This window comes from Sus scrofa, chromosome 6 (assembly GCF_000003025.6).
Source record: "Sus scrofa isolate TJ Tabasco breed Duroc chromosome 6, Sscrofa11.1, whole genome shotgun sequence".
Taxonomy (NCBI): domain Eukaryota; kingdom Metazoa; phylum Chordata; class Mammalia; order Artiodactyla; family Suidae; genus Sus; species Sus scrofa.
The window spans coordinates 62,525,048-62,551,510 of NC_010448.4; the positions used below are offsets into that span (position 1 = coordinate 62,525,048).

Sequence of the window (26,463 nt, forward strand, 5' to 3'; positions counted from 1 at the left end):
TGGGGACAGGTAGATACATAGAAATGTGTGTGCCTTGCCCATGATTTTTTTGTTTGTTTTGGTTTTTAGGGCTGCATTAGCAGCATATGGAAGTTCTCAAGCTAGGGGTCAAATTGCAGCCTACACCACAGCTGCTGGCCTACACCACAGCCACAGCTACATGGGATCCAGGCCGTGTCTGTGACCTATACCACAGCTCACGGCAGCGAAGGATCCTTAACCCACTGAGCGAGGCCAGGGATCAAACCATCATCCTCATGGATACTAATCAGATTCGTTTCTGCTGTGCCACAACAGGAACTCCCTGCCCAAGTGATTTAGGTCGGCCCCTCCGGGCTGAGTTCTCCCTTTTCCTCTGGAGGTGAAGTTTCTACTGATAGAAGGGGATGCCCTGCCAAGAGTTCTGGGCTGCTGTTCTCTGGGGAGGCCCTTGAGGGAAGCAGCACAGTCTTCATGGTCTGCAGGCTCCTCCGAGGGTACAGCTTGCTGCCCTGAGTCCCACTTGCCCCATAGTTAGACTGGAGCAGTGTAGGTCCAGCTGCTTGGGCTCTTCTGGTGGCAGCATGCAGACATCAGGACCAAACTCGTTAGCAACTGGGTTATTCAAGATATATGGATAATGGAGAAAATTACAATGCAGATTGGTAAAGTATGACTGTTGTACTAAGAAAAATAATATGTATGGGAACATATTTGAACACACTGACACACCTACAGCAATTCATCCATGTGCAAAAGGAATTCTAAAAGATACTGCAAACAGTTTTTCTGTACCAGGTGTAATGATTAGAGGCTTTTCACCTTCTATGGTTATAAAGGAGTATAATCCATTAATAAACAATAGAAAATTCAACATTCTACACATTTATTTTTCTTTTCTTTTCTTTTCTTTTTGGCTAAGCCTGTGGCATGTGGAATTTCCTGGGCCAGAGACTGAACCTGCCCCCCAGCAGTGACCCCAGTCACAGCAGTGATAAGTGATGATACAGGAGAGGATGGAACATCTTATTACATGTATTAATAAACAAACTTCAACTAACTGGCTTTATTAGGCAATTACTATGGAAGCACCCCATGTGGCAACTAGAGGAGCACTCTGATGGTTAGTACAAAATGGAGGGTTTTCATTGGAAGGCGTTGGGCAAGGCACTATTAGCAAAAGACAGTTATTTTTAAAGCCAGAACATCTTTGGGGTGGAGAAAGGGAATGGCTACGGTTTTGTCATGTAGATTGCTCTTCTTCCTGTGTGTGTGTGGGGGGGTGGGTGGAGAGGGCCTGTGTGACCAATTACCATGCAGATGCTAACCAGATAATTCCAGACTGCTTGACTAGGTTTCTTCAGAAGGTTGAAATGCTATTAAGTTGTGGTTTGCTGCCACGAGGGTTAAATGAGTATGTTTGGGGTGTGTTATTTCTTTTCTTTTTTTCTGTTTGTTGTCCTTGCCCGCAGCACATGTAAGTTACTGGTCTAGGGATGAAATCCAAGCCACAGCTGTGACCTATGCCACAACTGTGGCAATGCTTGATCATTAACCCACTGCACCTAGCTGGGGATTGAACCCACACCACTGCAGTGATAACACCGGATCCTTAACCTGCTGCAAGCCAGAGCACTAACTCCAATTTTTTTTTTTTTGCATTTTTAGGGCTGCACCTATGACGTATGGAGGTTCCTAGGCTAGCGGTCGAATTGGAGCTGTAGCCACCAGCCTATCACCACAGCCACAGCAACGAGGGATCCAAGCTGCGTCAGTGACCTATACCACAGCTCAGGTTAATGCCAGATCCTTAACCCCTGAGCGAAGCCAGAGATCAAACCTGCGTCCTCATGGATACTAGTCAGATTCTTTCCGCTGAGCCACGATGGGAACTCAGATTTTTAATTTTTTTAACATGTCTCTCTTCTTCCTTTCTGATCAGGACCTGTATGGGATCTTTTCTATTGTTCCTAACTGATCACACTGAAACTCATAAAGTGACTCTAATGCTTCAGGCTACAATATTGGAAGAGCAATAACATCAAGTTTCCAGATATTCATGGATTCACTTATGTCTGAATGGCTCTATAGAATGATATGCCACTTACCTCAGTTGTGGACTGAAGAAAATGCACAACTTAAAAGTTTTGAGGTGTCCTTTATTCAGGGAGCTTACTCATGACTATAGCTCTGGAGACAGCCTCTCAGACAGCTCTAAGGAACTGCTCCATTAGAGGTAATGAGGAGCCAGGATATAGACTAGTGTTTATGGTGGGGGGGGGGGGAAAGTGTAGCTGAACAATAAGATTGCTGGTGATCACAAAGAACAAACAACTCAAGTTAAAGATTTCAGTGCTTTTGTGTGTATGGGAAAATACAAGAACTTAGGCTCCTTGAAAATAGGAAATTAGTTCTGGAGCTCTCCTGAGATGCAGCAGGCCAAGATCCTGCCTTATTCACTACAGTGGCTTGGGTCAATGCTGTGATGTAGGTTTGATCCCTGTGTGGAACTTTTTTTTTTTTTTTTTTTTTTAAGGGCTGCACAAGCACCATATGGAAGTTCCCAGGCTAGGGGTCCAATCAGAGCTGTAGCCGCTGGCCTACACCACATCCACAGCAATGCCAGATCCGAGCATCTGCCCCACTGAGTGAGGCCAGGGATCCAACGTGTGTCCTCAAGGGAATTAGTCAGATTCGCTTCTCTGAGCCACTAAGGGAGTGGGAACTCCTGCTGTTCTGGAACAGCATTCCCCCCCAGGCAGGCCAAAAAAAGAAAGAAATCAGCCCTTAGATATGCATCTTAACTCTCTAGGGCCATTGTCCAAAGCGTGGACTTACTTCCTATTTTTCTAGATCCTGAATTCCCCTCAAGGCACACCTTATGGGGATGGCAGCAGGGGCCCGTTCCTCTTAGAACTGCAATGGCTCGCAACCTTCCCCGCCTACACACTAATAGAATTCGTAAACATATAAAATAATGTCCTTGTCCTTTGAGAGCAGGCTAGGCTTGAAGGAGTCTGAAATAACGTCTCTTCACACCTTTAACAACGACCAAAGCCCCTCCCGCTGGGTCGGAGCACCGTTTTCTCCGCCTTCCTCGGGGTACCTCTCAGCGAAAGCTTTGGACCGGATGGAGGCCACGTTCTTGAGGTCTCAAAGCTCTAGGAACTACATTACCCGGAAGAGCATAGGCGGAGAGACACCGTGATGAACCAATGACGGGTCTGGAACGCGGGCTTTCCCCGGAGGAGCATGCGTCAGGGGCGGGACTTCCGGCATCCTCTCCAGCCGTCATTTTATTTGGCTGCCACGGAGTAGGGATCGCTGTTGTGGTAACGTTGACCTCTGTTCTGGATCGATGTCCTGATGAAAGAGTGAGAGAGGAGGAAGATACTCACATCTGTCGCCCTCATTTTAGCGTCACTCCTGTTGTCTCCTGGGGTCGGGAACGGGAAGGTCCGAGAGGAGGCTCTCCCCGCTGCACCCAGGCGTGTCAGCGGTTCTGAGACGCAGCCTGGGAAGAGGACCGCTGCTCCTGGCCCTCTCAGACCACAGACTCCGATGGCGGTGGTCGCGCTGAGGGACCCGCCTCAGGTAAGTGCTTGTCCTCAGCTCCCCCCCGCCCCTCACCCCTTCAGACGTTAGAGCCTCGCCTGCTCACTTGCCTGCAGCCCAGGCCCCGGTGTGCAGGCCGGTGAGATGGTCGTGAGTGGGAACCTGTTTGTAACAGTTTGATGGTGCGTGGGAGAGGTTACAGGTGCAGGGACCCGGAGATGCAAAGGCTTGGAGGTCGGATTGAGCCGGGACTGGGTACAGCAACTCTCCTTTCTGTTAGAAGGAAGATGCAGCCGAGCCAGAGTCAGGCCTGCAGTGTTGCTGCCTGAGAAGTTGGTTACCTATTTTACCCCGTCCAAAAGAAGCTCCAACTAGTTGCAGGTAGGAAAATAGTCTTTGAGGGGTAAGGGAGGAAGCAGGAAACACAAGAGGATTAATTGCCTAGGTGAATGTAGGTCAACCAGAATAACCGCCTTTGATATACAAGAAGTGGTTGAATTCTGGATCCATTTTTGGAGAAGGGATAAGCCAGACTGTGGGTGTTGCCGGTGGCAAGAGAAAGGAAGTAGACAGAAATGACCTCCAGGCTTTTTTTTTTTGCCCAGAAGTGGAAGAGGGTCCTGGGAATCTGAAATTCATTTCTGGGGCTGGGTGTGGACAAAATTAAATCAGGGAATAGGGGCAGGTGGGAGGTCTCCTAAACAGCATTTTATTTTTTAATTTTGATTGTTTTGCCTTTTTAGGGCCGCACCCTCGGCACATGGAAGTTCCCAGGCCAGGGGTCGAATTGGAGCCGAAGCTGCCGACCTATACCACAGCCACAACAATGCAGGACATCTTCGACCTATACCACTGCTCACGGCAACACTGGATCCTAACCCTCTGAGCGAGGCCAGGGATCGAACCTGCATCCTCATGGGTACCACCTGGATTCATTATCGCTGAGCCACAACAGGAACTCCTCTTAAACAGCATCTGAGGCTTTCCCTGGCATTGAGATCCATTAGAGAATTGGTTGTGCTGAATTCTGTTTGAATTTACAAGCTCTGTACAAGCCTCATCTGAAGCACATAGGTGTGTCCAGGGAGAATCCTACGGAGTGGAGCAGGAAGTTGGCAGGGCTGCAGTGGAGCAGGAAGTTGGCAGGGCTGCGAGAAAGCAAGTTAGGCTCTGAAGATGTGAATGAGGTAGTACCGCCTGCTGTGCATGTAGAGAAGAAGTGTGAGGTTATGGCTCCTGGGCCCCGGTCTTGAAATCTTACAAGTAAAGATGAGCTTGTGTCTTGGAGGTATCATCTGGGAGACCCAGAGGAATTGCTTGTCAGGAGGGATGGGGGCTTTCAGGCCAGGCCCTAAGCTTTGATGACATCTGCCTTCCTGCCTGTTATTACTGAGGACTGTACACAGTAATGAGTCTGTGAGGAGACAGCAGGCATCTCACACATCTATTCCACAGTCATCCTCCACCAGAGCTCCTCACCTGACTGTGGAATAGGTGTGTGAGGAGATGGATTGTATGTTTTCAGGGGGACGGTTGAAGCTTTCATTTGTCCTCTTCGTGACAGGGTGGTGTGACCTTCGCGGACGTTGCCGTGCGCTTCTCCTGTGGGGAATGGAGGCTCCTTGATGAGGCTCAAAGACGCCTGTACCTCGATGTGATGCTGGACAACTATACACTTATATCCTCTCTGGGTAAGACCCCCACCTGTCCCAGTGACCTGGATGAGGCTCTGTATGCTGCCTTACCACTCTTTCCAGAGGAGGTTCTCTGTCCTTCTCACACGTGGGATAGGCACTGCTTGCTCCCACAGTTTTCTCTGCAGTTGTAACTAGAAGCTGGCTTGCCCTTTCCCTGGAATAGGTCAAGGTTTCCAGATGGGTTCCGTTTCTACGGCCCCTCCTTTTCCTTGTGCCTGTTGATGGAGTTACAGTCATTGTTATGATGAATACTTGTATGGGCTATTATTCAACTCTGTCCTCTAGTTCTTTTTATGGTGTTTATGGTGTTTTCTCCCTGTTCCTTCCCACCCTAGCTTTGAGGTATACATGACGAGGAAAATTCTATGTATTTAAAGTATTTAAGGAATTCCCATTGTGGCTCAGTAGTAATGAACCCAACTAGCATCCATGAGGACTCAGGTTCAATATCTGGCCTCACTCGGTGAGTTAAAGGGTCTGGCATTGCGGTGAGCTGTGGTGTAGTTGGTACATGCAGCTCAGATTCGACCTCTGGCCTGGGAACTTCCATATGCCTTGAGTGTGGCCCTAAAAAGCAAAAATAAAATAAATAAATAAAGCTTTTTTGGAGTTCCTGTCGTGGCTCAGTAGTTAACGAATCTGACTAGGAACTATGAGGTTTCGGGTTTGATCCCTGGCCTTGCTCAGCGGGTTAAGGATCCAGCGTTGCCCTGAGCTGTGGTGTAGGTTGCAGATGCGGCTGGGATCCCATGTTGCTGTGGCTGTGGTGTGGGCTGGTGGCTACAGCTCCAATTAGACCCCTAGCTTGGGAACCTCCCGCGTGCCATGGGTGTGGCCCCAGAAAAGACAAAAAAAGACAACTTTTTTTTAAAGGGGGGATGGGCTGGGTATTTGGGATGGAAATGCTGTAAAATTGGTTTGTGATGACCATTGTTTAACTATAAATATAATGAAATTCATGAGTTAATAATGAAAGTATTGGTGTTCCTGTCATGGCTCAGTGGTTAACGAACCCGACTGGTATCCATAAGAATGCAGGTTCTATCCCTGGCCTTGCTCAGTGGATTAAGGATCCGGCATTGCTGTGAGCTATGGCTTAGGTCGCAGACGCAGCTTAGATCCTGTGTTGCCATCGCTGTTGTGTAAGCCTGTTGTGTAAGCCGGCAGCTGTAGCTCTGATTTGAGCCCTAGCCTGGGAACCTACATATGCATCTATTAATCCCCAATTCCCGTCCATCCCACTCCCTCCACTCTCCCCCTTAGCAACCTTAACTGTTCTTCATGTCTGTGAGACTGATTCTGCTTTGTAAATAGGTTCATTTGTGCCATATGTATAGATTCCACATGTAAGTGATAGATGGTATTTGTCCTCCTTTTTCTCACTCACTATACTTAGTATGACAATCTCTAGTTGCATCCGTGTTGCTGCAAATGTTATTATTTTATTGTTTTTTATGATTGCGTAGTATTCCATTGTATATATGTACCACATTTTAACCGATTCATCTGTTGATGGACATTTAGGTTGTTTCCATGTTTTGGCTAGTTTAAATAGTGCTGGTATTTCCCGTTGTGGCTCAGTGCTAATGAACCAGACTAGTATCCTGAAGGATGCAGATTTGATCCCTGGCCTTGCTCAGTGGGTTAAGGATCCAGCGTTGCTGTGACCTGTGGTGTAGATCACAGATGGGGCTCGAATCTGGTATTTCTGTGGCTGTGGCATAGGCTGCCAGCTGCAGCTCCGATTCAACCCCTAGCCTGAGAACTTCCATATGCCACAGCTGCTGCCCTAAAAAGCAAAAAAGCAAAAAAGCAAAAAAAAAAAAAAAAAAAAAAAAGAAAGTGAATAGTGTGGCTGTGAACATAGGGGTGCATGTATCTTTTTGAATTATAGTTTTGTCTATATATGCCCAGGAGTGGGATCGATGAATCATATTGGAAGTTTTATATTTAGTTTTCTAAGGAACTGCCATACTGTCCTCCGTAGTCGTTGTACTAATTTACATTCCCACCAAGAGTGTAGGAGGATACATTTTCTCCACACCCTTTCCAGCATTTGTTATTTTTTGACTTGTTAATAATGGCCATTCTGATAGGTGTGAGGTGGTACCTCTTGGTAGTTTTGATTTGCATTTCTATAACAACTAGTGATGTTTAGTATCTTTCCATATGCCTACCGGCCTTGTGTATGTCTTCTTTGGAGAAATGTCTGTTTAGGTCTTCTGCCCATTTTTCCATTGAGTTATTTTTTTTGTTGTTGGGTTGTATGAGTTGTCTGTATATTTTGGAGACTGAGCCCTTGTTGGTTGCGGTATTTGCAGATATTTTCTCCTACTCTGTATGTTGTCTTTCCATTCTGTTTATGGTTTCCTTTGCTGTAAGATATGTCTTTTTCGGAGTGAATTATTTCACTTAGCACGGTGTCCTCCAGGTTTTCTTATGTTGTTGTGAATCCTGCTTTTATGGCTGAATATTTCTACGTTTTCTTTATTACTTCATCCACACCTTAGAATGTCTTCATATATTGTCTCTGTAAATAATGCTGCAGTGAATATGCAGATACGGATTTTTGTTTCCTTGGGCTATATACCCAGAAGTGGATGTGGTAGATCAAATGGTTGTTCTATTTTCAATTTTTTTTTTTTTTTTTTTTTTTTCTTTTTAGGGCCTTTCCCATGGCATATGGAGGTTCCCAGGCTAGGGGTCAAATCTGAGCTATAGCCACTGGCCTGTGCCACAGTCATAGCAGCACGGGAACCGAGCTGCATCTGAGACCTACACCACAGCTCACGGCAACGCTGGATCGTCAACCCACTGAGCAAGGGCAGGGACTGAACCCGCAACCTCAAAGATGCTGAGTCAGGTTCATTTACACTGAGCCACGACGACGGGAACTCCTTTAAAAAATTATTACCAGGGATGCGCACAGAGCCTTTTTCTGTGTTTTCTGCTCGGAGTTTTAGGTCCTACATTTAAGTCTTTAATCCATGTCAATTTCATTTTCATTGGTTCTGTACTATGGGGATCCACTTTCATTCTTTTGCTTGTGGATATCCCGTTTTCTCAACCTTATTTATGAAAGAGACTGCCTTTTTCTATTGCATATTTTCTGTGCACTTGTCAAAGATTAGTTGACGGCCTTTGTGTGAGTTTGCTTCTGAGCTGTCTGTTCCATTGGTCTATTTTTATGCCAGTACCATACTTTTTTTTTTTTCTTTTTTCTTTTTTGGCCGTGCACACAGCATGCAGAGGTTCCTGCCAGGATTCACACCTGCACCACAGCAGTGATAAGGCCAGATCCTTAATCTGCTGAGCCACCGGGGAACTCTTTGTTTCCATCTTTAATTTCTTTTATTATTGTTTTATCATTTTCAGTGTACACATTTTTCTACTCCCTGGTTAATTTGCTTCCTTTGTATTGGTCTTGATTCTATTAGTGCAATTGCTTCCTTTCTCTCTAGATAGTCCATTGTTATTGTGCTGAAATGCAAGTGATTTATAAGTGTTGATTTTGTATTCTACAACTTTCTGGGTTTTTTTTTTTTGTTTTTTGGGTTTTTTTTTTTTTTTTTTTTTTTTTTTTTTTTTTTTTGCCTTTTCTAGGACCTCTCCTGCTTCATGTGGAGGTTCCCAGGCTAGGGGTCGAATCGGAGCTGTAGCCGCCAGCCTGCACCAGAGCCACAGCAATTAGGGATCCGAGCCGCATCTGCGACCTATACCACAGCTCACGGTAACGCCGGATCCTTAACCCACTGAGCAAGGCCAAGAATCGAACCCACAACCTTATGGTTCCTAGTTGGATTCGTTAACCACTGAGACATGACGGGAACTCCCAACTTTCTGGTTTTGATTATTCATTCTAACAGTGTGATGTTAGAGTCTTTGTGTGTGTGTGTGGTGAACCCACGGCATATAGAAGTTGCTAGACTAGGAATTGAATCTGAGTTGCAGATGCAGTAACACAGGATCCTTTAACTCACTGCATCAGGCTGGGGATTGAACCCACACTTCCACAGTGACCTGAGCTCCTGCAGTTGGATTCTTAACCCACTGTGCCACAGTGGCAACTCTTATTTTTTAATTAAAAAAAAATTTTTAGGGCGTTTCATGCAGCATATGGAAGTTCCTAGGCTAAAGGTTAAATTGGAGCTGCAGCTGCTGGCCTACACCACAGCCACAGCGGCACCAGATCCCAGCTGCGTCTGTGACCTACATGGCAATGCCAGATACTTAACCCATGAGCGAGGCCAGGCATTGAACCCAAATCCTCATGCATACTAGTCAGGTTTCTTACCTCTGAGCCACAATGGGAAATCCTAATTTTTTGGCCTCGCCCACAGCTTGTGTAAGTTCTTGGGCCAGGGATCAAACTGGCATCTCAGCGGCAACCCAAGCCACCACAGTGAAAACGCCAGATCCGAACCCAGTGCTCCACAAGAGGACTCTGTGGGAGTCTTTTAGTCTTCTGTACATAAAAGTATGTTGCCTGCAGAGAAGATTTTGCTTCCTCCTTTTGGATTTAGATGCCTTTTCTTATTGTTGCCTAGTTCGTCTGGGTAGACTTCAGTACCATGTTGAATAAAAGTGATGAGAGAGTGCTGGTTCTTGTCCTTGGTTGCAGAGGATCAAGAACCTTTTAGCTTTTACCATGAATATGGAGTAGGCCGTGAGGTGTCATGTAGGGCATATATCATGGTGAAGTTCATTTCCTTCTGTACCTAATTTGTTGAGAGTTTTCAGAATGAAAATATGCTGAACTTTTGGGAGTGCTTTTTCTGAGTCTATTGTGAAGATCATACGGTTTTTGTAATCTAATCTGCTAAGGTGGTGTCTCGCATGCATTAACTTTGTCTTGAAGCATCTTTGCATCCTAGGGGTAAGTCTGACTTGATCAGGGTATATTATCTTTTTCTAGTTTTATTGAATTTGGTTTGTTAGTATTGAGGATTTCTGATTGTGTGTTCATAATGAATATTGGGCTGCAGTTTTCTTGTATTGACCTTGTGTAGCTTTGGCAGCAGGGTAATGTTGCCCTCATAAAAGGAGTTTGGAAGTGGTTCATCCTCTTCAATTTTTGCAACTTTGTAAAGGGTTGAGGTTAAATCTTCTTAAGTGTTTTGATAGAATTCACCAGTGAAAGTGTCTGACCCTGGGAGTTTCATTGTTGGCAGATTTTTGGTAACTGATTCAACCCACTTAATAAGTGTGCATTTTTTTTTTTTTCAGTTTTTTGATTCAGTCTCAGTTGTGTGTTCATAAGACTCTATTCACTTCTTCTAGGTTATGAGATCTGTTGGATTTGACTTATAGTAGTTTTGTGTGATCCTTTGTATTTCTGTGTTTATTTTCTGATTGTCATTTTCCTTTTTTGGCCACCCCGAGGCATATGGCGTTCCTGGGCCACAGATTCAACCTAAGCCACAGCTTGGGCAATGCTGGATTCTTAACCAGTGCTGAGCTGGGGATTGAACTTGCTTGCATCCCAGCACTCTCAAGAAGCTGCAGCTGATCCCATTGCACCACAGCAGAAACTCTGTGTTATCAGTTTTAATGCTTTCTCCATTTTTGATTTCGAGTCCTTTCTGTTTTTTTCTTTGTGTGCCTAAAGGTTCGTCAGTTGTTTATCTTTTCAAAAATTAACTCCTTGTCTCCTTTATGATCTCCTTTCTAGCTTGTTTCATTTATTGCTGCTCCGATATCTGTTTCCTTTCTTCTGTTAATTTTGGGTTTCATTCATTTTTCTCTTGAGATATAAAGCTGTTTGGGATTTTTTTTTTTTTTTTTTTTTTTGTCTTTTCTTTTTTTAGATCTGCACCCAAGGCATATGGAGGCTCCCAGGCCAGGAGTCTAATCAGAACTGTTGCTGCCGGCCTTCGCCACAGCCACAGCAACAGCAGATCCAAGCCGCATCTGCTACCTACACCACATCTCACCGCAACGTCGGATCTTTAGCTCATTGAACAAGGCCAGGGATTGAACCCGCAACGTCATGGTTCCTAGTTGGGTTCATTTCTGCCACACCACGATGGGAACTCAGATCTTTTTTTTTTAGGGCCACATCCATGGCATATGTGAGTGCCCTGGCTAGGGGTCAAATTGGAGCTGTAGCCACTGGTTTGCACCACAGCTCATGCAATGCTGGATGCTTAACCCACTGAGGGGGGCTAGGAATCAAACCTGCATCCCCATGGATACTAGTCAGGTTCGTTACTGCTGAGCCACACTGAGAACTCCAAGATCTATCTCATTCTAAACATAAGCATTTGTTGCTCTTAAATTTTTCAGATTGAATTGCTTTTGCTGTATCTGTAAGTTTCTCTGTTTCCTGTGTTTTGCTGAAGTTGGATAGAATGTTCTGTATACATCTATTAGTCTATTTGATCTAAAGTATAGTTCAAGTCCAAAGTTTCCTTACCTGTTTTTTTTTGTGGGTGATCTATTCATTATTGAAAGTGGAATATTGAAGTTCCCTATCATGGTTTATTCCTGGGGGCTATTCATTCTGACTTGGGAGTGATTAATATTTGCTTCGTATGTTTAGGTTCTCTGATGTTTGGGTGCATACACACTTAAAATTGTTATATCTTCTTTTTTTTTTGCTATTTCTTTGGGCCGCTTCTGCGGCATATGGAGGTTCCCAGGCTAGGGGTCGAACCGGAGCTGTAGCCGCCGGCCTACGCCAGAGCCACAGCAACGCGGGATCCGAGCCACGTCTGCAACCTACACCACAGCTCACGGCAACGCCGGATCGTTAACCCACTGAGCAAGGGCAGGGACCGAACCCGAAACCTCATACTTGTGGCATGCGGAAGTTCCTTGGCCAAGGATCAAACCCATGCTACAGAAGTGACCTGAGCTTCTGCAGTGACAATCCTAGATTCTTAGCCCACTGAGCCACCAGTGAACTCCTTTTGAGACTATTCTTTTTCAATGGACATTTATTGAAATGCTTCTTCCAATACAACAGTTAATATGATTGAATGTTTAAAACACAAAGGCAGAATAAGAGTACAGCTAAGCCCCTAGTCATATTTCTTTGACAGAGGTATAGCTAAGCATCTTTCATGCAAGCTAAATGAGTCTCTAGTATTTCCATCTAGTTTCCATATAGTAAATATATATTTGCCATCTTGGTTCTGGTTGCTTTCATTCTTCTTCTTTTTTTTTTTTTTCTTTTGCCTGTTCTAGGGCTGCTCCCACGGCTTATGGAGGTTCCCAGGCTAGGGGTCTAATTGGAGCTGTAGCCACCGGCCTACACCAGACCCACAGCAACTCAGGATCCGAGTCGTGTCTGTGACCTACACCACAGCTCACAGCAACACCAAATCCTTTACCCACTGAGCAGAGCCAGGGATCGAACCCGCAACCTCATGGTTCCTTGTTGGATTTGTTAACCACTGGGCCACAATGGGAACTCGGCTTTCATTATTCTTGAAGATTTTAACACCCATACAAGTCCCAAAGTGTAAGAAAAGATAAACTTTTCTAGTTATTGGTTAAGAGCAATGTAAAAGCACATGCTGGTTGTGTTATTTCAGTCATATGAGAAATTTTCTTTTAGAGACCAAGTAGAACAGTCCTGCTGAAAGACCAGTGCAATGAGGAGTCAGTATGGAAAGAGGCAGTCTTTCCCATGTGGTATTGATACCCTACTGGAATTAGGGTGTGTGTGTATGTATATAGTACATGTATGTGTGTGATCATATATATAATGATCTGGTACTGCTCCATTTTTTCTTATTTTGATGTGTCTTAGATGCCTGTGGTATCACACTGAGAATCCTATCAATTTTTCATATGACATTCCCCACCTATTCATTTATCAGTTCATCTGTTGATGTTTCACATCTGGGTGCCTTGTCAGAGAGTAGGCATACCAGAAACTCCAGTAGCACTGGTTGAAAGTGTAGGATAACTCCTCTGTCCTGTTGCCACTCTCAGCCAATGTTTGTGAGCCCAGTAGGTGCATTGATTGTGGATGAAAGTCCACCTGTCCCCTGCAACTGTTAGGTGTAGCAACCAGGGACTGTCCCTTAGTGTACCCTGAGCTAGCCTGTTTTGTTTTTCAGCATTTATGCCTCTTTGAAGTTGAACAACTTGTTTTGGTTCAGTTTTGGCCATGGCATGCAGTGGCTTGATGTGAGATATCAGCTCCCAAAGTAGGGATTGAACCTGAGCCATGGTGGTGTGAATCCTGACTGCTAGACCATGTGGGAACTCACAAACTTGTTTTGTTTGTATTTGTTTATTTTATTTATTTATTTATTTATTTTTTGGGTCTTTTTGTTGTTGTTGTTGTTGTTGTTGTTGTTGCTATTTCTTGGGCTGCTCCTGCGGCATATGGAGGTTCCCAGGCTAGGGGTCGAATCGGAGCTGTAGCCACCAGCCTACGCCAGAGCCACAGCAACACGGGATCCAAACCGCGTCTGCAACCTACACCACAGCTCACGGCAACACCGGATCGCCAACCCACTGAGCAAGGGCAGGGACCGAACCCACAACCTCATGGTTCCTAGTCGGATTCGTTAACCACTGCGCCACAATGGGAACTCCTGTTTATTTTATTTTATTGAATTGTCTCTCTGTGTTTTCTTATAGCTATTGAACTTTGTTCAAACAATTATTTTGACAGTTTGTAGATCTCTGTTTGCTTGGGTGTGATTTCTGATAAATTGTGGTATTTCTGTATTGGTTTCATGTTTCCTTGGTGTTTTGTGTTTCCTGTGCCTTGTATTGATGGCTGTTGATTTGATGGTGTAGTTAGTTCTTCCAAACTTAGTGTTACAGTTTTGCTGGAAAAAGACCTACACCTCTGGTGGGTGCAAGGGTGTCAGCATAGTGGGCTGTGGCCATTCTTGTTCTGGGGAAGGCCCACCTGTGTTGGTCTTTGTGCAGCTTCTTCACCTGGAGTGATTGTGAGTGAAGATACCAAGAGTCCTCAATCCATGAAGTGGAGGGTGTCCAGAACAGTGGTGAAGTCCGCTGGGAGCTCCTGATCTCTTTTTCCCATGGAGGACCTTATGGCCAAGGGGATCCCCATTGGTGCTCAGTCGGCTCTTGGGCACCCTGCTAGTTGTGTTGGTGCTGGTGTCTGACGTGTTGGCACCTGTTGAGGATCGACAGAGCTGGGATGTATTGTTCAGGCCCTTGTGGAATGATAATGGTTATGGGGCCTGGGTCACTGGTTAGCCCTCAGTAGCCTTGGCTTTGGTTTGTGATATGTGGCTATGCAGGGGGCAACTGTGGAGTGTGTGTCTGGCTGCACATATAGACACAGAGGCTGTTGGTCTGTAGAACTGGCTTGTCTATAGTCAAGTTGTCTCCAGTGCCCGAGCCCCAGGCTTACATGATGTAGCAGTGGAGTCAGGATCTGAAATGCCTGCACCTATAGCAGGCGCAGCACCTCTGGTTCCATGACATATACAGGGTTGGGGGGTGTGGCAGTCCTGATCTTGGGAGGGCACAACAGCTCATTCTGAGGGGTGGCTCAGTAGTTTCATCCTTATTAGGCCGTCCACTATTGCCATGGCTGTTGGGTAACTCAGTAGTGAAAGCTCCATGGTCCACTGTAGAGCAGGCAGACAAGTCCACTGGGACTCCAGTGGCACCTGCCCCATGGCTGATAGAGATGGCCCAGTGATAGCCCAAGCCCTTATTTGCTAGTCATCTCCCGATGTCTCTGCTAGGACAGTCTCTTCAGCAATTCTTTATGTGTGCTTATTCTTTTTTTTTTTTTTTTTTTAAGGCTTCACTGTGTTGTGGTCAGTTTTTTGTTTTGTTTTGTTTTGTTTTTGTCTTTTTAGGCTGCACCTGCAGCATATGAGTGTTCCAAGGCTAGGGGTCGAATCTGAGCTGTAGCCGCCAGCCCACACCACAGCAACACCAGATCTGAGCTGCATCTGCGACCTACACCACAGCTCATGGCAACACCAGATCCTTAACCTACTGAACGAGGCCAGGGATTGAACCTGCAGCCTTGTGGGTACTAGTCAGATTCTTTTCCACTGAGCCATGACGTGAACTCACTAGTGTTTTTTGTTTGTTTGTTTTTGACTTTTAGAGCCACAGCTGTGGCACATGAAAGTTCCTGGGCTAGGGGTTGAATCAGCTGCAGCTGCTGTCTACATCACAGCCACAGCAACCCCAGATCTGAGCTGGAATGGCAATGCCAGAAACTTAACCCACTGAGCAAGGCCAGGGCTAGAACCTGCATCCTCATGGATATTAGTCGGGTTTGTAACCCACTGAGCCACAATGGAACCTTCGTGTAGTTGGTTCTTAATTGGATGCTTGAGCCTTCCAAGGCTGATTAAATTTTTTTTTTTTTTTTTTTTTTGTCGTTGTTGTTGTTGTTGTTGCTATTTGTTGGGCCGCTCCCGCAGCATATGGAGGTTCCCAGGCTAGGGGTTGAATCGGAGCCGTAGCCACCGGCCTATGCCAGAGCCACAGCAATGCAGGATCCGAGCCGCGTCTGCAACCTACACCACAGCTCACGGCAACGCCGGATCGTTAACCCACTGAGCAAGGGCAGGGACCGAACCCGCAACCTCATGGTTCCTAGTCGGATTTGTTAACCACTGCGCCACGACGGGAACTCCCTGATTAAATTTCTTCATGGACAGCTGTTCAATCTTTTTTTTTTTTTTTTTTTTTTCTTTTTTTTTTTTTGTATTTTTAGGGCCGCACCCATGGCATATGGAGGTTCCCAGGCTAGGGGTCGAATCGGAGCTGTAGCCGATGGCCCATGCCACAGCACTGCCAGATCCCAGCCACATCTGTTATCTACACCACAGCTCACATTCTGCTGAGCCACAATGGGACCTCCTGTTTAATCACTGTTTTTGGTGGCAAAGGGTGGTATTTCCTGTTGTACTGTTTTGTCGACACCACTTACCTTGTGCTCTTTTCTGGGTCTGCTTTGTGCTGAGTTGATTTGGGACAGGACTGGCTATTCAGTCTTGTTTTCCTTTCAGTGCCTGTATCCTCCATGTCCCAGGTAGTTGCACTTGTAGGACTTAGGGGGAAGAGTCTTTTCTGCATCATGGGATATACATGACTAGAGGTGCTCCAAAGGGGCCTGGGAGCTGTGAAGAGTGTGACATTAGGGCTATGGTAAGAATATACCAGGAGGGAGTTCGTGCTATGGTGAGTAGCTTCAGAATCCATTGTTGCCCTTGCAGTGGCTCTGGTTGCTTCTGCAGCTCATATTCGATCCCTGGCCTGGAAGCTTACACATGCAAGGGAAACGCCCCCTCCCCCCAAATGTATAGCAGAAACCAGTCTTTGTTCAACCAGAGTTTTGGAGCCATTGCCACTGGTCACACCCCATTTCTAATCTTAACTCCTCCACTGTTGACCATTGGCCAACCTGTTGGTTCCACTGCTTTGTCATTTTTACTTGACTTCTAGCTCAGGATCATCTCCACTTCTATAGACTCCTCCTATCACACATTTCTCTCACCACTCTTTCGGTATTACTCTAATTTGCCTTGGCCCTCATATGTTGTTCTGTGAGGTGTGAACTTATGTTTATATCGACCTCAAAACACAATCTGTTCTGATGTTGTTTGCACAGCCTTGATTACACCCTTTTACTGACTTTCACATTAGCAGTGGAAAAGTTCCTACAGGAAGCTATAGTCAGAGAAACAGGCACTAGATGCTGCTTTTCTTCCTTGTGTCACACCCTATTTTTGTATCCTTCCCCTTGGCAAGGTCCTCACCATCTTCAGACCATAGGAGCCCAGGAATGCTGCTGCTTAAACTGAATTCCAACTCTGTAGTCTTAAAAAGAATCTCATTTATGGAGTTCCTGTCCTGGCTCAGTGGTTAATGAATCCGACTAGGAACCATGAGGTTGTGGGTTCGATCCCTGGCCTTGCTCAGTGGGTTAAGGATCTGGCGTTGCCATGAGCTGTGGTGTGGGTTGCAGAGGTGGCTTGGATCCCGCTTTGCTGTGGCTGGGGTGTAGGTTGGTGGCTACAGCTCCGATTTGACCCCTAGCCTGGGAACCTCCATATGCCATGGGAGCGACCCTAGGAATGGCAAAAGGCAAAAGGCAAAAAAAAAAAAAAAAAAAATCTCATTTACTTGAAAACACTCATTCTTGAATGAGATAGGTGTGCTTTTTTTTTTTTTTTTTTTTTTTTTTTTTGTCTTTTTGCTATTTCTTGGGCTGCTCCCATGGCATGTGGAGATTCCCAGGCTAGGGGTCCAATCAGAGCTGTAGCCACTGGCCTACACCAGAGCCACAACAACTCGGGATCCGAGCTGCGTCTGCGACCTACACCACAGCTCACGGCAACGCCGAATTGTCAACCCACTGAGCAAGGGGCAGGGATGGAACTCGCAACCTCATGGTTCCTAGTCGGATTCGTTAACCACTGCACCACGATGGGAACTCCAGATAGATGTTCATTTAAGTTGAGCTATTCCCTGCTTATGAAATCAACCTGTATTTCATGAGTGTTTTTTGCATTCAGGTTGTTGCTGTGGAGCAGGGGCTGTGGAGTCACGCTTAGAAAAAACAGTTCCTGCAGGAGTCTCACAGGCTTGGTCTCCTAAGACAGCTCCATTTTCCCAGAAGATCCACCCCTGCAAGATGTGTGGTCCAGTCTTGAGAGACATTTTCCACTTGGCTGAGCCACAGGAAACACAACCCAGCCAGAAACTGTTGAGGTGTGGGGCATGTGAGACACAGTTTTATATACTTTTGGAAAGCCGTGTGTACAGGACATCGTTTTTTAAGAGCTACACATTCCATTTATCACAGAAGCCTCTTTCTTCTGGGAAAATTCTGGCCCCCATGGGATGTCTGCAGCAACAGGCTACTCATACTGTGGAGACACGAAATAAAGACACCCAGTGGAGGTCAGCTTTACAAAGCAGAAGTCATCACTGGGGAGAGTGCAAAAAAGCCCTCAGCCCTGGACAGACACTTGTTCAAGACCAGGGTGTCCCCAGTGGAAGACAGTGTTTTGTTTGCAGTGAATGTGGGAAAACATTCAGGTTCAAATCCACATTTGTTATACACCAGAGAGTCCACCTTGGAGAAAGGCTTCATGTATTTAGCAAATGTGAAAAATCTTTTAGACAAAGCTCAGCCCTCAGTCAACATGGAAAAATTTATACTGGTTCAGTACAGGACAAGTGCAGCAAATGTGGAAAATCTTTAACCCACAAATCTGTTCTAATTTATCGCCAGATATTGCCCAATGGAGAAAATAGTTCTGTGTGCAGTGACTGTGCAAAATCTTTTCATCATAGCTCTGTGTTCATGCAACAAAATGGAGTGTTTTCTGGAGAAAAATTTTATAAGTGTAGTGACTGCGTGAAATCTTTTACCTGTAGGTCTGCCCTCATTTATCATCAGAGAACTCACACGGGAGAAAGACCTTATGAGTGCAGTGAATGTGGGAAATGCTTTACCACTAACAACATCCTCCGTAATCATCAGAGAACTCACACAGGACAAAGACCTTATGGGTGCAGTGAGTGTGGGAAATCTTTTACCTCTAATAGTGCTCTCTGTTATCATCAGAGAGTTCATTCTGGAGAACAGCCTTATGAGTGCAGTGAATGTGGGAAGTCTTTGAACTCTCTGTCTGCCCTCAAATATCATCAGAGATCTCACACAGGAGAAAGGCCTTATAAGTGCAGTGAATGTGGGAAATCTTTTACCTGTAGATCTTCCCTCAATTATCATCAGAGATCTCACACAGGAGAAAGACCTTATGAGTGTGGTGAATGTGGGAAATCCTTTACCAGTAACCGAGTCCTCCGTTATCATCAGAGAACTCATACAGGAGAAAGGCCTTATGAGTGCAGTGAATGTGGAAAGTCTTTTACCTCTAAAAATGCTATCCATTATCATCAGAGAGTTCACTCTGGAGAAAAGCCTTATGAGTGCAGTGAATGTGGAAAATCTTTCAAATCTCAGTCTGCCTTGAGATATCATCAGAAATCTCACACAGGAGAAAGGCCTTATAAGTGCAGTGAATGTGGAAAGTCTTTTATTACTGCTGCTTTTCTTCGTTATCATCAGAGAGTTCATTCTAGTGATTGGCCTTATAAGTGCACTGAATGTGGGAAATCTTTTACTTCTAAATCCAGCTTTGATTATCATCAAGGAGTTCATTCTAGAGAAAGGCCTCGTATAGGGTGCAGTGAATGTGGGAAATCCTTTACCAGTAGCAACGCCCTCCGTTATCATCAGAGAGTTCATTCTGGAGAAAGGCCTTATGAGTGTAGTGACTGTAGGAAATCTTTTACCTATAGGTCTTCCCTCACTTATCATCAGAGAGTTCACACTGGAGAAAAGCCTTTTGAGTGCAGTGAATGTGGGAAATCTTTTACCACTAACTCCAGACTCCGTAAGCATCAGAAAGTTCACAGTGGAGAAAGGCCTTATAAATGCATTGAATGTGGGAAATCTTTTGCCAATAAGTCCAACTTCCAGTATCATCAAAAAGTTCACTCTGGAGAAAGGCCTTATGAGTGTAGTGAATGTGGGAAATCCTTTATCCAAAGATATAGCCTTAATCTACACCAGAGAGTTCACACGGGAAAAAGTCCTCATAGTTGTAGTGAGTGTGGGAAATTTTTTATTACTAAGAGTAATCTTACTGAACACCAGAGTGTTCACACAGGAGAAAGGCCTTATAAATGTGGTGAATGTGGAAAATCTTTCATCTCTCGGCCTGCCCTCAGATACCATCAGAGATCTCACACAGGACAAAGACCTTATGAGTGCAGTGAATGTGGGAAATCATTTACCACTAATTTTAACCTCCATTATCATCAGAGAGTTCATTCTGGGGAAAGGCCTTATGAGTGCAGTGAATGTGGAAAATCTTATTTTTCTAAGTCTGCATTCATTTCTCATCAGAGATCTCACAGAGGAGAAAGGCCTTATGAATGCAGTGACTGTGGGAAATCTTTCTACTCTCAGTCTGCCTTCAGATATCATCAGAAATCTCACATGGGAGAAAGGCCTTATAAATGCAGTGAATGTGGGAAATCTTTTATTTGTAGGTCTTCCCTCAGATATCATCAGAGATCTCACACAGGCGAAAGGCCTTATAAGTGCAGTGAATGTGGAAAATCGTTTACCTCTAGCTTTAACCTCCATTACCATCAAAGCATTCACACTGGAGAAAGGCCGTATGAGTGCAGTGAATGTGGGAAATCTTTTATTACTGCTGCTGTTCTTCGTTATCATCAGAGAGTTCATTCTAGTGATTGGCCTTATAAGTGCACTGAATGTGGGAAATCTTTTACTTCTAAATCCAGCTTTGATTATCATCAAGGAGTTCATTCTAGAGAAAGGCCTCGTATAGGGTGCAGTGAATGTGGGAAATCCTTTACCAGTAGCAACGCCCTCCGTTATCATCAGAGAGTTCATTCTGGAGAAAGGCCTTATGAGTGTAGTGACTGTAGGAAATCTTTTACCTATAGGTCTTCCCTCACTTATCATCAGAGAGTTCACACTGGAGAAAAGCCTTTTGAGTGCAGTGAATGTGGGAAATCTTTTACCACTAACTCCAGACTCCGTAAGCATCAGAAAGTTCACAGTGGAGAAAGGCCTTATAAATGCATTGAATGTGGGAAATCTTTTGCCAATAAGTCCAACTTCCAGTATCATCAAAAAGTTCACTCTGGAGAAAGGCCTTATGAGTGTAGTGAATGTGGGAAATCCTTTATCCAAAGATACAATCTCAATCTACACCAGAGAGTTCATACAGGAATAAGTCCTTATAGTTGTAGTGAGTGTGGGAAGTCTTTTATTACTAAGAGCAGTCTTAGTGAACACCAGAGTGTTCACACAGGAGAAAGACCTTATAAATGCAGTGAATGTGGGAAATCCTTTGCCAGTAGCTCCAGCTTCCGTTATCATCAAAGAGTTCATACTGGAGAAAAGCCGTTCAAATGTACCAAGTGTGGGAAATCTTTTACCACTAATTACCTCCTGCGTATTCATCTGAGATCTCACACTGGAGAAAAGCCTTATGAGTGCAGCGAATGTGGGAGATCCTTTGCCAGTAGCTCCAGCTTCCGTTATCATCAAAGAGTTCATACTGGAGAAAAGCCGTTCAAATGTACCAAGTGTGGGAAATCTTTTACCACTAATTACCTCCTGCGTATTCATCTGAGATCTCACACTGGAGAAAAGCCTTATGAGTGCAGAGAATGTGGGAAATCCTTTGCCAGTAACTCCAGCTTCCGTTATCATCAAAGAGTTCATACTGGAGAAAAGCCGTTCAAATGTACCAAGTGTGGGAAATCTTTTACCACTAATTACCTCCTGCGTATTCATCTGAGATCTCACACTGGAGAAAAACCTTATGAGTGCAGTGAATGTGGGAAATCCTTTACCAGTAGATCCAGTCTCTGTTATCATCAGAGAGCTCACATTGGAGAAAGGCCTTATATATGTAGTGAATGTGGGAAAGCTTTTACTCGTAGCTTCAGTCTCCATTATCATAAGAGTGTTCACACTGGAGAAAGGCCTTTTAAGTGCAGTGAATGTGGGAAATCTTTTATTAACATCTCCAAATTGCATTGTCATCGGAGAGGTCATACTGGAGAAAAGTCTTAAGAGTGCACTAGTGGGAAATCTTTTATGGGTAAATCTTTCTGAATGTTGGAGAGTTTAAACTGGGGAAAGATTTACAGAGAATGTGCAATTTCCTTGTTCAGTATACAAATGCTGGAGGGAACTGGGAGGACATCTGTCTCAATTGAGTCTCAATCCAAGTGTGTCTGAAATCAGCATGATTTTTTCTCCTTACTCAGATCAGAAATTAGAGTTTTCAGGCGCTGTTGAAGGGCATACATCCTCCAGGTCTACAAAAAGGCATTTCCTGACCTCCAGAGTTCTTCAAAACAATGTCACTTGTTGTAAGACCATTGTGTCCAGGGGAAACTATAATTGATATAGAAACTCTGTTTTAATAAGGAGTGGAGGAAACTGCAGTTAGATGGAACCCATTCTAAAGGTGCATCTAGATGTTTCTATGACGTTGTCTGTGGGATCAGCTTATACACAAATATCTAAACCTCCAGATACAATATTAACTTTTAGCTGGAGTCATTGTCAGACAAAATATTTGGAAAGGTTTTCTTTTGGATTCCTGTCACACCCAGTAAATTTTACCTCAAGGCCCTTACTTCAGAGGCAGGAAAGAAAGAAGAAAGGGGATGTGGCTCTTGTGATCCAGACAGCATTCCTGTTGACTCAGGTAAAAATGTACTTCATTGCTTCCCATATTTGCTGCCACTGAGGAAGGACTGATTCTGACAGGGCATGAGGAGAGAGTTGACAGATTCAATATAGGGTTGGTTGCCAGAACTATTTTCCAAAAGGAGTAGGACTTACAGATTTTTTTTTCCATCTTCAGCCAATTTTTAAAGCTTTACTAAAGCATAATTTACATATACAAAACTGCATATGTTTGAAGTATATGAGCTAATAAATTTTCACCCAGCTATGAACCTCTGAAACCATCACCATAGAACTAATAATGCTCCATCTGTTATGGCATATTTACCTCATGTCCTGCTATAATCTCTCCTTACAACCCCTGCCTCTCCAAGTAACCACTGATTTACTCTTCCCTTAGAATTAGATACTTTTGCATTTTCTTGAATGTATCTAATTGGAATCCTAAACTGTTTACTGGGTTTATTTCCTTCTGATTTTCTTGGTTTCATAACTATTTGCAATTCTTCATGAGCTATAAGTAGCTCATCTTGTTATATTTTGATGAGTAGTGTTCTTATCATTGGTTGTACCATTGTTTATTCCTCTTTTTCTGGGTATTTAGGTTATTTCTAGGTTTTCACAATTGAAAATAAAGCTGCTACAGACATTTGTGTCAGTTGTTTATACTAATGTGTTTCTGTTATCTTTTCTTTATAATTCAGTGCAATCAGTGTCTGAGTCACTGGGTAGGTGAGTATTTAACTGATGAAACTCAAGAAACCGATTTTGTTTTATTTTATTTGCTTTTTGTGCTGTGCCCAGGGCATGCAGAAGTTCCCAGGCTAGAGATTGAACTCTGGCCACAGCAGTGACAACCCTAGATCCTTTGCCACTAGACTACCAGAGAACTCCAAAGAAACCAATTTTATTTATTTATTTACTTATTTTGGTGTTTGGCCACCCCACGGCATCTGGAGTTCCTGGGCCAGGAATCAGATCTGAGCCACAGTTGTGACCTATGTGGCAGCTGCAGCAACGTGAAATCCTTTAACCCACTGTGCCAGGCCATGGATTGAACATGCCCCTTGGTGCTAGAGACTGCTGATTCTGTTGTGACACAGCAGGAACTCAAACTGATTGTCCCCCCCTTTTTAGGACCGCAACTACAGCATATGGAAGTTCCCAGGCTAAGGGTCAAATCATCTACAGCTGCCGGCCTATGCCACAGTTACTGCAATACAGGATCCAAGCCATGTCTTCAATCTATACCACAGGTCATGGCAATGCCAGATCCATAACCCTCTGAGAGAAGCCAGAGATTGAACCTGCATCCTCATGGTTACTAGTCTTGTTTTGTAAACCACTGAACCACAGCAGGAACTCCCTGTCTGCTTTTTAAAATATGAATTATACCTGTTTTCATCACTTATGTCCAGGCATTCGGTAAAACAATAAATAGCCCCATTTTGTAGCTTTTGCCAATTTCCAAGATATAAATTCTTCCACCATGAAGGTGGAATGTGCTCAGAGAAGGAGCAGAAAAATGCTACTTGGGGGTCACTTGGTTTGGTGGAAAACCGAACAGCATGCACTGGAAGAGGATTTACAAGACCAAGCCAACCACAGTTTCAATGGCTGCAAGCCGGTTGGAGGTTCCAGAGGCCCTGTAGGCTGGAGAAAGTCCTTGGGCATTTTTTTTTCTTCTTTAGGCCACTCCCATAGCACTTGGAAGTTCCCAGGATAGGGGTCGAATCTGAGCTACATTTGTCTTACTACACCACAGTTCATGGCAATGCTGGATCCTTAACCCACTGTGGGAGGCCAGGGATTGAACCCTCATTCTCATGGATGCTAGTTGGGTTCATTAATGCTGTAGCACAACCGGAACCCCTGGGCTGGAGAAAATCCTAACCAGCCAGAAGGACAGGATCTCTGAACATTCTGAGAGGTTCAGTAGAAACCCTGAGCAGCCTCACCTTAGTAGTGAATGATTGATACCAATAATACAAGAGGCTAGGGAGTTACCATTGTGGTGCAGGGAAAACGAATTGACTAGTATTCTTGAGAATATGGGTTTGGTCCCTGGCCTCTCCCAGTGGGTTAAGTATCTGGTGTTGCTGTGATCTGTAGTGTAGGTCTCAGATGCAGCTTGGATCCCTCATTGATGTGGCTGTGGCATAGGCCAGTAGCTATAGCTCTGATTCATCCCCTAGCTGGAAACTTCCATATGCTATGGGTGGTGCCTTAAAAAGCAAATAATAATACAAGAGGCTAGAAGGAAGAATTGGAGTTATTTTGTTCTTATGAGGTATACTGTCTGTCCAGTGGAAAGAGGTTCTTTTGAAAGTAGACTTGGAGTTCCTATTGTGTGTGGCTCAGCTGGGACATAGGTCGCACATGCAGCTCGGATCTGTCTTGCTTTGGCTGTGGTGTAGGCCAGCAGCTGTATCCTCAATTCCACCCCTAGCCTGGGAACTTAGATATGCCACAGGTGTGGCCCAAAAAAGAAAAAAAAAAAAAACTGGGTTATTTGCCAATGTTTACTGCAAACTCTAGGGCAGCAGTTGAGAAGGTAAAGAGAAAAGAAATATAACTGCTATGCTAACAAGAAAACCGAAAAAAAGCAGAAGAAGGAAGACAACAATTAGAATAAATACAATGGTAACAAATACAAGTTAACATATACACTAACAGTAACAAATACCATAGATATTAATCCAACTATATCAATAATCACTTTGAACATCAAAAGTCTATAAGAGATTGTGAGTTCCCCCCGTGGCTTGGTAGAAACAAACTGGACTAGTATCCATGAGGACCTTTGTTCGATCCCTGCCTTCGCTCAGTGGGTTAAGGATCTGGCATTGGTGGAGTTCCGTCCTGGCTCAGTGGTTAACTAATCTGACTAGGAACCATGAGGTTTCGAGTTCCATCCCTGGCCTTGCTCAGTGGGTTAATGATTCAGTGTTGCCGTGAGCTGTGGTGTAGGTTGCAGATGTGGCTCTAATCCTAAATGCCATGGCTCTGGCATTGGCTGGCATCTAAAGCTCCGATTAGACCCCTAACCTGGGAACCTCCATATACCTTGGGAGCGGCCCTAGAAAAGGTACAAAGACAAAAAAAAAAATCAAACAAAAACAAAACAAAAGAACTACTTACTTTGAATAAGTATGCAGAGAAATATATATCATTAAATGGTTGAAATTTACTAAAGAGGAGTTCCCTTTTCGGTGCAGCAGAAATGAATCTGACTAGTATCTATGAGGACGTGGGTTCAATTCCAGGCCTAACTCAGTGGGTTGGGGATCCGTCGCCATGAGATGTGCTGTAGGTGGCACACATGGCTTGGATTCCATGTTGCTGTGGCATAGGCTGGCAGCTACAGCTCCAATTCAATCCCTAGCCTGGAAACTTTCATGTGCTGCGGGTGCAGCCCTAAAAAACAAAAAAGAAAGAAAAAGAGAAGTTTTTTGATGAAAACACTGTAATAAACCAGAATTTTAGTAATAAATTCATAAATTTTGTTTTCATATTAGCAAGCAGGAGTTCCCGTTGTGGCACAGCAGAAATTAATTTGACTAGTATCCATGAGGATAAAGTTTTGATCCCTGGCCTTGAACAGTGGGTTGGGGTCCAGTGATGCCGTGAATGTGGTGTAGGTCAAAGATACATCTCAGATCCAGCATTGCTGTGACTGTGGTATAGGATGGCAGTTGTAGCTCATATTCGACCCCTAGCCTGGGAACTTCCATATGACATGGATTTGGCCCAAAAAATAAAAAAAAATTAGCATACAAACAAGGTTCTCATTAGTGCTTATACGAAATATACTAGACATTCTAACTGGTGCTATTAAACAGACAATAAACAATTTAAGTAATTGGAAAACCATTTACAGGCCTTTAATTTGTCTCAAAATGTATGATTATTTACATAGAAGAATTTCAAAGACTAATGTCATGAATATCTGGTGTTCTTAAAACATTTCATGAAGTTCGCCTTTTTTTTCCCCACTTTTTGACCATATCT

General features: G+C 44.3%; 1 protein-coding gene across 2 annotated transcripts; it reads left to right on the top strand.

The window, feature by feature from the left end:
• Window positions 224–23,124, top strand: LOC100737912 (zinc finger protein 850-like). Of its 2 annotated transcripts, XM_021095155.1 has the most exons (5): window positions 224–1,102; window positions 1,922–2,215; window positions 2,980–3,573; window positions 5,099–5,225; window positions 17,714–23,104. In XM_021095155.1, the coding sequence occupies exons 3-5, from the start codon at window positions 3,541–3,543 to the stop codon at window positions 21,826–21,828; spliced, it is 4,275 nt and encodes a 1,424-aa protein (XP_020950814.1). In that variant the 5' UTR covers window positions 224–1,102; window positions 1,922–2,215; window positions 2,980–3,540; the 3' UTR covers window positions 21,829–23,104. The 2 variants fall into 2 exon arrangements, with proteins under 2 accessions (XP_020950814.1, XP_020950813.1); XM_021095154.1 differs by lacking the exons at window positions 224–1,102; window positions 1,922–2,215 and having other exon boundaries at window positions 2,683–3,573; window positions 17,714–23,124.